Raw genomic sequence first — 10,122 nt, 5'->3', positions numbered from 1 at the left:
TGGGGGGTGAGGGGGGGGGGGTAGGTTTTTTTTAGGTTTTTGGGGGGTGGGGGGTTTAGGTTTTTTTTTGGGGGTGGAGGGAGTGGTTAGGTTTTTTTAAGTATATTTGTAGAGTAACTTTGATAGTTATTGATAATTACAAAAATGCCACCTTGTCTTTTTGAGTTTTCCTTCAATTTGTATGTGTAGTATGTTAAGATTATTTGTACAAGAACTTTACCCTATATTGTAATTATCTAGTTTAATTTCATGATCAAAAACTTACACTTCAAATCTTTTATTCTTAAACAAACTTTGTCTTATCCAATCATTGATTTTGTGTGTAAAGCGAAATATTTTATTCTAAAAGTGATCTATGTACGATTCAAAAAATTTCTAAGGGTATAAGGAGTGGTTAAACACTTTAAAGTGGCAAACCAAAAAACCGACCAATGAGAGCGCGCCATGTCAATTAGGCAAAAGTGTTTAAACTTTGGTGTAAAGTGTTGGCAATGGTTAGACACTTGGTAAAGTGGTAAACTTTTTATAAAAAAAAAAAGAAAAAAGGTTTGATTGGTTAAAAATGGCATGGACCCCACTCCCCCCCACACACACTCTCTCCTTCCCTCATTTCACCGCTTCGGCAATGGCACACCGCTTGGGAATGAAACCGTGCGGCAACATTGGTTGGTGGTGGTGTACACCGATCGGCAAACCCTTTGCCGACTCCTTTACCGCACCCATACCGTATCCCCTAACATGAAGATGTAGTTGTGGTTAACCAGACTGCATCATCTACTTTTATTTGTTGTTTGCATTATTTTATTGAACATGCTTAAAGACTTTGTTGTTATACGATGGAATACCTTTGGATATTAATTTTGAGAAGACATGGCAGTTTGCGACAAGGAGTGATTTGACAGTGGCTGTCAGGTTGGTTGTTAGACCACCTTGCTTCCACGTTATTCAGTGGCCACAAATTTTATTTCAAACTACCATTTTTTTACCTTCCTTACTCTTGCACTCAATCAAATAATAACTCCAATTTATTATGATAAATACGAATATATTAAACTTTGATAAGGAATTAGAAGGTAAACGAGCAACAACCTACGCCGCTACTCCTTTTTAAATAGCAAAACCAAGTCTTTAAAAACTAAATTCATAGATCTCGGGGTTATCATATTACTATGCATAAACCCTTTTGGACTGGACTAAACAGGTCTACAGCCTAATTACTAATTGAGAAGAGGATCTCAAGCTAAATCAACTAAAAAATTATGATTCCATCACTACTTAATTGTAGTAGTGTACTTCAAAATGGGATAAATCATATATGATTTTTTTTTTATCTTTTTAGTAAAGTTAGCCTAGACATGTCCTACAATTAAAAATATATTTGTGTCATTTTAGAACATTGGTAAGAGAAAGCGGTGTCTTTTTGTATAAAAACTAGCAAACGGGTAGATTCCAGATGATGGATGCAGGTGTCCTATAGCATATGTTATTTTTCTAGCGTCTTTATCTAATAGTATCTTCCAAAATGTACTCGTGTTGGTCACATCATGGTAGAATTCTGTAAGAAATAGTAACTTGTTTTAAGTTTAATGTTAAAAAAGAATGTGCACGGTTGTGTCATATCATGGTGTTGATAGAAGTAATAATATATGGATTCAACGTAAAAGACACCATGAAGTTAGTAAACATCACTCTTCATACTTTTGTATCATAAAAAATGGCTTACAAAATACAAAAGAGTTGCGCTAAATGTACCTCTTTTCTAAAGTTTTTACTGTATGTACTCCTTACTAAATCAACCACATCACACCTTTACTTTTTCTCAGAGGGTGCGTTTACTTGTTGAGCATCAACCTGCTCACAAAATGTAATGATAACGACGGTGCCATAGGCGGAACCATGGGTCTAATAGACCTTAACCTTAAATCTCCCATCAAAAAATTCCTCATAGATATTTTTTTAATCATGAGTTGTACTTGTAATTAAATATATTAAAGGAACTTCGTGCTGAACCAAAAGTCTGTGGTTGCAAAAGTCGCTAGGCGCTCCCTAGTCGGATTTGAGAGTCCTCAGGAAGTACTCGGTCTAGGCAGAGAGTACTCGGCCTAAATGGACCAGCCTACCTTGTAGTGATTACTCGTGGAGTACTGAGCCTCTGAAACCTTGTTTTACAACCATGACAAAAACTACATGGTTTGGTGTGACAGACGGTTTTATTACTTTATATATTTCAGAATTTTATAAAGACTTAAAACTCACAAAACTTATGGGCAAAGCCCAATCCCAATTGGGCTATTTCACTCACACAAAAGCCCTAAACTATCTAAAACTCACAAAACTTGTGGGCAAAGCCCAATGCCAATTGGGCTATTTCACTCACACCAAAGCCCTAAACTATCAATGTTACAGACTTGCAGTAATAATATAGTTCAACTAATAATGTTAAGTTGTAATATATTAGAGTTCAAGTGTAAATGGGATTAACTAACCCAACGGTAATTAGATAACCCAGCTACTTAAAGGGCATCAATGAATTTGTGTATTTCTCTCTGATCCATCATGTAATGGTATTATAATCAACGATTGTTGGACTCTACTGAGTATGACTGAGGGACGGTTGTACCGTTGTGACCATTTCTTCAACATTGATGAAACTCCGGAACACTTGAAGCTAAGGTACATAGAGTCCACATCGAAGGAAGTGCTTTATATTGGCATCAATCATTTATGGAAACCACTGAGAGTTTCCATCTTATAATTACCATGGAATAAATATGGTCTATGTTTGAGCAATCACAGCAAGTACTATGATTAAGGATGTCGTAGGGGCACTCACTACACTTAAACAGACTAGTAAACTCACTGATTAACATGAGACTTTCGATCTGTTGCTGAACAAAACGGCGATACGTTAGATGAACCATAGATCCATTTGCCAGTAAGGAGGTTCAATCCTAAGAGTCATGGAAAGGTTCATTCTTTCCCAAGAATGTAAGACGAGACAAATCGACCAACATTTCACGCACCTATTGAACATTATCCTCTTCAACACCGGATCCAATTGTTACAGCTATGAAGCTACCTTTGACAGATACTACTGCTTCTGCCGAAAGATGCAAACACAAGCAGCATTTGACCATCAAAGTCAACCTACAACCTTCCTAGCATATAAATACTCTACCATACAATTACTATCAAGCACTTAAATCACATAATAAAAACATACACAAATAATATGTTAATGACACTTTTCTCAGGTTTTAAGTCAGTTAAAATTTAATATCTGACAGAGGTGACATGCTTAAGAAGCATGTCAACGACATCATGTGAAATTCTATCAGCTTCCGTCTTTAGATGGTGAATCTTCGCCTCGGTTTCCTTCTCAATACGTTTCACATTAGCACCCGAATCTCCACTAGTCTGTTGGGAATTTCACGTAACTTCGGCATAAAACTTAGTATATATACTGCTTAACCAAAGGTGATGTGCATGTGTCAGTTTTACCCTCTAACCAAACCATAACCAAAGGTGTCAGTTATGGGTGACTTCCAACAGACCGGTTTCGGTTTCTCAGTTACTTCCATGTAAACGGTTCAGTTACGTGTTGATTTTATCCTCCAGCTTCTATTCACCTTTCAACCGAAAAAGAACAGTTCTTTTCAATCATGTTTATTTGCAACATACCTCTGTAAGTTTCCTCTGATAATCGGCTTCCATCTGAGCACGAAATTCTGCAACCTCCTTCTCCGCCTCTTCTTTGGCCTGTTTAAGTCGCGCCAATTTTGCTGAATCCAGAAAAAGGATAAAGTTTGGTCAATCTCCATAGCAAAAATAAATAAATAAAAAAAAGTTAATACAACGATAAAATGACTAAAAAGCGTTATATAAGAAGAGACCGTTGCGTGCAGCATTCACAATTTGCTGAGCTTCTTGCTCTGCGGTTAACAGAAGTTGAATTCCATTATGTCCCCTACTCGCATCCATGTCTCAACTAAGTGCTAACACACCACGAACACTGCATTGCAAGACCCGAAGATGTCACAAACATCAAAAGAAGCCCAATTATGAATCTAAGTGGCTTTTAAGTTGTATTCAACTCAACTGGTCCCTTTTCATATAATAAAACAAGAATCTGCAAAGAGACTTATGTGGTATAGCTCCTCATATCAAAAGGGACAACTTGGATTAAACCTAAAAGGTAGAATAACTGGTTATAGTGATACAGCGCTGATCTGAGAGCTAGCAGATTCTTACTTGGAGAAAGTTGATAAAAGCAAGTGGCCTAGAAAATGCCGAACTTAAAACGAGCATGGGTTGAACCAACCGCTAGGAGTAGGGCTGCAAATGAACTGAATGTTCGGCGAACGGTTTGTGAACTGTTCGGCGGGAAGTTCGTTTATTACACACAAACGAACACGAACAATTAATTTCGTTCATTTAGTTAAATGCACGAACATGGACAGAGGCCACGTTCGTTCTTTTATGTTCGTGAACGTTCAGTAACGTGTTCGTTTGTGTTCGATAGTTCATTAGTGTTTTAGTTTTTATATTTTATTTAAATACTTCAAAATTCCGACAAATAAAATAATTAATAAGTGTTAGTGTATTATATATTTTGTTCATGAATGCTTGCTTGTGTTCATTTGTTACCATTTGTATTCATAAACATTAGTTTGTGCTCATTTGTGTTCATCAACGTTCGTTTTCGTTAGTCGCCTAAAATTAACAAACACGAACAAGTTCATTTCCTTAACAAACGAACACGAACATAAAATCTCGTTCATGAACAATTCGTGAAGACATATATTTTTAACAAACGAACACGAACAAGGTGTTGTTCGTGTTCGTTCAGTTCGTTTACCGCCCTAGTTAGGAGTTATGGCATAAGGATGAAAATGGTGTAACGGGTCGAATGTTGTGACAGAATCCCATTGCTGAACTATGCTGTTTCTAGGACCTAATTTAAGTTTTATTATGTTCAACTCTAATTTCCAAACTGGATTATGCTACACCAGGAGTTTAAACAGGGACATAAAATTTATAATATTTATATTATGGTGTATCATATGCCCAAGTATTCTGCCCAAATTAATACAGGCATTCTACATTGCCCATTGTGAAAGCCAAAAATGATTCCTGGTAAGTAGATAATATGTGATCATTCTCAATTTGCTCTAAGCAACTAGAAAAACATTTTAAATCAGCTTCCAATTCCCAAAAGGACCACTTGATCAAACTGGTTCAACTCATCATCTGTGTGATAAAAATCGGGATTGATTGGTAAACAGTTGCACCTAAAATCGGTAACTGGTCAAGGGTGGTCAAAATCAGTAAAAATGTTTGAAGTCTTGGTTTTAAAATGCGTGTAGCGATCTGATGCGTTTTGATCCCAAAACCCGATGCGTGATGCGCAATGCGCGAATCGCACGCATCATGGATGCGAGGTGTTCTTTATTTAAAAATACTAAAAAAATAGTTATAGTTAATATTTTAACTTGTGAACATTTAAACACTAAAATATAACATATTCTCATCATCTATAGTCAGATATATTCAGTTAAAGATCTAATTTGTTCGAATATCGGTCAACTGTAGTCTGCACAAGGTGTCACATTAGACCACATCATGTGACGCGCGCATCATGGAATCGCAACATGCGATGCGGTCTCATCACTGCATCATGTGATGCGCGCATTATGCACTCCGGATGCGCGCATTTTAAAACCAAGTGTGAAGTATTTGAGTAATTATTATACTTAATAATCCATTCCGATCAGAGGCGCATCTTTGAAGGGGCCGGGAGGGGCGTCCGACCCCCCGAACTTTTCGTTCGATAGTGTTATATATGTAGTTTTCGTATAGAAATTTTTGGGTATATACATTTTCGACCCTCCGGTTCTATAGAAATTTTTGGATATATACGTTTCCCGCGCCCCCCCCCCCCGGTCGAAAGCGTCAAGCTTCGCCACCGATTCCGATTAATAAGTTTTAAAACATATGTATAAAATTTTGTATGTATATAAGTTCGAAAAATTACTATAATCATCACTAGTTACAATGGCCCCCATATTTTCAAAGCATATAGATGGATCGATTGTTCAGGAAAAGGTTCAAAAGTTCGATTATCTTCATCAAATTAAGTTAAACTGCAACGAAAAAACAATAGATCTAGAGATGATCCGATACGTACACTTTCATTGATCGATCGGGTAAATTCCTAACTGTAAAACTAATAAAACAACAGTGAATGTGACCAACAGATTAGGAAGATTAATCAGGAAATTATACTAAAACAAACACATAAAGCAAAAAATTCCAAGAAAAATTGGGGAAATTGCATACCTAAAACCGTTTTTACGAAGTGGGTTTCTGGAAGAATCTAGACTTTATTAGAAGACACTCTTGATACTTGAAGATACAAAGAACGTTTTTAGAGTTCAAATTATAGCCGGCGACAGATATGTCATATGTGTATAAAACTAGTAGATGACCCGCACACGTTGCGTGGAAATAGCCGAATAACTCTCAATCAATTAAAAAAAGACTACTATAATTTTGCTATGAAAAAAAACGATGATAAGACCGTAATTTGGGCTCGGGGCAAAACTATAATTTTTCAGGACTAATGAGCCAGTGTTAAGCAGCTAGAGTTATGCGCCGCCCGCGTTGCGGGGCGCTAAACCAAGTGTTTCTTAGGTTAATAACATGTACGCCTTTATGTCGGTTAGTTATACATGATACCTATAACACGATATCAAAAAAGTACATCAAGTTAACCAATTAAAGAAAAAACAGTACCATAGTTATGATAAAAAAAATTAACTAAAACGATGACAAACGTGTAATTTAGAGTTGGGGGCAATACAATAATTTGTCAGAACCAATTAGCGAGTGATAGGCAGCTGTTTGGCATGAATAAAAACAAAATTAAGTCAACAAAGTAAAATAAAACACTACCATGGTTTTGCCAAAAGAAAAAAAAATGATGACAAGATTGCAATTTTTAGCGGAGGTAAAATCGTAATTTTAAAATTGAGGTAAAATAATATTTTGAATTGAGGGCAAAACCATTTTTTTTATTTTGAAATAGGGGCAAAATCGTAATATTTTAGATGCGGAAAAAATCATAATTTTTAGCTGGGGGCAAAATCGTATTTTTTAAACCGGGAACTAAATCGTAATTTGGCAGGACTTTAGCTGAGGGCAAAACTATAATTTTATTTTGAACTGGGGGCAAAATTGTATTTTTTACCTGAGGGCAAAATCGTAAATTTAAGCAAGGGGCAAAAGCGAAATTTTATTTTGAATCAAGGGTGAAATCGTAATTTTAAACCTGGGATAAAATTGTAATTTGGCATCACCTATTAATACAAAAAAAAAAAACCAAAAGTCAAAGTGGCCGCCCAAAGTGGCCAACCACTTTCCAAAACTATTCCCCTGTGACGTAAGAAACTTGAAAATGCAGTTGTTGAAAATACGATTAAAATTGTTTACTGAAAAAGCATATTACTTGGTTTTTTACTTTTTTTTTAATAAATAGAATTAGAAGGCTACGATCAATCATTTTTTCTCTTTGGTACATAAAACATATAACTGTATTATAGACATTAGATATAAAGTAGTTAAACAGTTAAACAAGTTGTAGTCATGTTTAATAAATACTTATGTTATTCGCATCCTCGTGAAGTGGCATATATATGTGGAACTTAGGTTGTTGTTGGTGGCACTTTGATGTGGTTGTGGTGATGATATTATGGATTGAGTTGAGAGAGGAATGAGATTGGTGACATGTGATATGCTCTTTGATTTTTATTAAAAAATAAGAACAAAATTTAAGTATATTGACAAAACTACCCTCATGTGTAAGGCACATTACTAGACTTAACAAAAAAAATCTAACTGGGTTAGAGTTAAAGGATAAAACGTGCAACAAAATTCCCCATAAAGGGGAAAATCTGTCAAAATTTGTTGAAAAGGACACCGCCTATAAAAAGGTATAAAGATAAAGGAGAAAACGTGTGATTTTTCCATTGTAAAATAACTTGACCCTTATATATATATATAGGGGCGGTTAACGTACAATATTTCTTAACGTACGAGCGTACGCTGTGAAATTACGCATGTTGTAAAACTCAAAACCCTAATCACGCATAATTTATATAACATGCTTCATGACATAATTATAACATGTGTGATTAGCAAAACACATTATTACTAGATTTATATAACATGCTTCACTATATAATTATAACATGCGTGATTATGTTTTTTCAACATGCGTTGTTAGGGTTTTAATTTTATAACTTGCGTAATTTCACAACATGCACTTATACGTTAAGCAATATTGTATTTTATACTTTAACTCTATATATATACTATTGATTTAAGCTCACATTATCATAACGAACACAACAACCTAATGTATTTTAAAAAATCCCCAAATTAACACAACAATCCTATAATTTTTTATGATAACTGACTATAGCACACAAATAATAACATATTACAAGAAACAAATCACAACTTTTCATCTAAAAAGCCCATGGATCACGTTTTATATGTATTTATCTTTCACCCTCTTCAGGGGATGCTCTAAGGAGGTGTAATGTGGGCGAACGGTCAGGACACGTTTCTTTCCAAGGGCACAAAAATTTAAAAAATTCTTGGTTATATATAGATGAAAATGATCGTCTAGTAAAACTTAGAAGATTTTCTTTTGTATCTAACTGTGAAAAATAAATATAAAAATATGATAAGTTGATTCTTGATTTATTGTGGCATAGAAATGAAAAATACAAGTAATAAAAATGGAATCATGTTATTAGTTGCATTTGAGTTGTAATATCTAAATACGGTGGTAAGAGACATATATTATCTGGCTTGGACAGGGCACCTGAATCCTCAGGATCGTCTCTGACCCTCAACTACCTGAATCCTTAGGACCGCCTCTGACCCTCTTCACTAGTTATCATATACAACTTGAGGGTGTTCTTAAACCTATAAGAATCCACACAAATTCCTTAGATGGTGTCGAGGTTTGAAAAATTAAAGCTTACCAAATAGATTATCAAGAAACATTGGTTTAAATCCTTAAAGGACTGAACCTAAAGTTGGTATTTTGACCGGGGGTAATATTCTAAATCTTCTCTTCAATCAATATAGCCGAGAATAATTTGCAAAACTAACAACACCATTAGCTCGTTAAGAGGAGAAGAGGGTTCTACTCTTAACTAGACTCCAACGTGAGAATAAATAATTGTTCTTAGAGAAAGAAACAATGTATGTGTGTGTCTAAAGTGAGAGAGCAGAAGATGGAATCCTTAAACCTTTGGTAGAGGTTGATATTTATAGCCGAAAGGTTAGAGAATAGGTCGATGGGCCGATGGGCCAGCTGTCGCTTTCAAGGAATATCCATTTGGTCCCCTCTGACGCGACAGGTAGTGCGCGCAAAGGTGGGGTACGATTGCGCAACGTGATTGGCTACATGTCGCTTTCTAAATGTACTTGTTGTCCCATCTGTCCTAAGCCGTTAATGGAGATCATGGAGCAGTGAGTGGCGCATGCTGATTGGCTACACGTCACTGTCCTTTGTACTGTTTGTCCCCTTCAAGATTGATCATCGTGGAGATCATCTGGGATAGAGCCTTATGCATGCTGATTGGCTACAAGCTAGTACTGGTTGTACTTTTGTGAGCTGGCATGGTTTGTGCGTCTGCGGCGTAATCTACAAGGGAACCTTGGAACCCGCTGAGTCTTTTTAAATATAAGTATGGGTATGGTCATGCATACGCATAGGCTAGGCCATGGCAGGCGCGCCATTTGAGACCATACCCCTTCAGATTTGATCCTTAATTGATCTTGTTTTCTTCCTTCACTTCACTTCACATCGTGATACGCTTCTTTCTCTATTCTTTAGTTTTTTTTCTAACAACTAGTTGATTTTCCGACCCCGCGTTGCAGCGGGGATCCAACTTCTGCAAAATGTGTGCCGACAACGGCAAGCGGATACCGAATATCCAAACATAGATAAAAATGACGTAGTAACGATTGTTACTCCGTCCTAAAAACGATTTTAAATAATCTAATATATAATAGTAGGACCCGCACGTAATACACGTTGGAAAT

At 36.0% G+C, this 10,122-nt stretch overlaps 1 protein-coding gene across 1 annotated transcript; it reads right to left on the bottom strand.

The window, feature by feature from the left end:
- Positions 1-3,182: 3,182 nt before the first annotated feature.
- Positions 3,183-6,470, bottom strand: LOC110872470 (V-type proton ATPase subunit G 1). The gene is made up of 4 exons (XM_022121273.2): positions 6,340-6,470; positions 3,894-4,012; positions 3,682-3,782; positions 3,183-3,417 (listed from the first exon to the last, which is right to left on the bottom strand). Exons 2-4 carry the CDS (start codon positions 3,979-3,981, stop codon positions 3,274-3,276), a joined length of 333 nt encoding a protein of 110 aa, XP_021976965.1. The 5' UTR covers positions 3,982-4,012; positions 6,340-6,470; the 3' UTR covers positions 3,183-3,273.
- Between the last annotated feature and the right edge of the window lie 3,652 nt (positions 6,471-10,122).

Source organism: Helianthus annuus, chromosome 8 (genome assembly GCF_002127325.2).
Source record: "Helianthus annuus cultivar XRQ/B chromosome 8, HanXRQr2.0-SUNRISE, whole genome shotgun sequence".
NCBI lineage: Eukaryota > Viridiplantae > Streptophyta > Magnoliopsida > Asterales > Asteraceae > Helianthus > Helianthus annuus.
Note: the sequence above shows the minus strand (reverse complement) of the source record. Positions and strands in the feature narration are given on the sequence as shown.

Coding starts and splice junctions, on each gene's coding strand:
- LOC110872470 (XM_022121273.2), bottom strand. CDS start 3,981: ATGGATGCGAGTAGGGGACATAATGGAATTCAACTTCTGTTAACCGCA. Junction 3,783..3,893: donor TGTGAATGCTGCACGCAACG/GTCTCTTCTTAT, acceptor TTCTGGATTCAG/CAAAATTGGCGCGACTTAAA. Junction 3,418..3,681: donor ATCAGAGGAAACTTACAGAG/GTATGTTGCAAA, acceptor AATTCCCAACAG/ACTAGTGGAGATTCGGGTGC.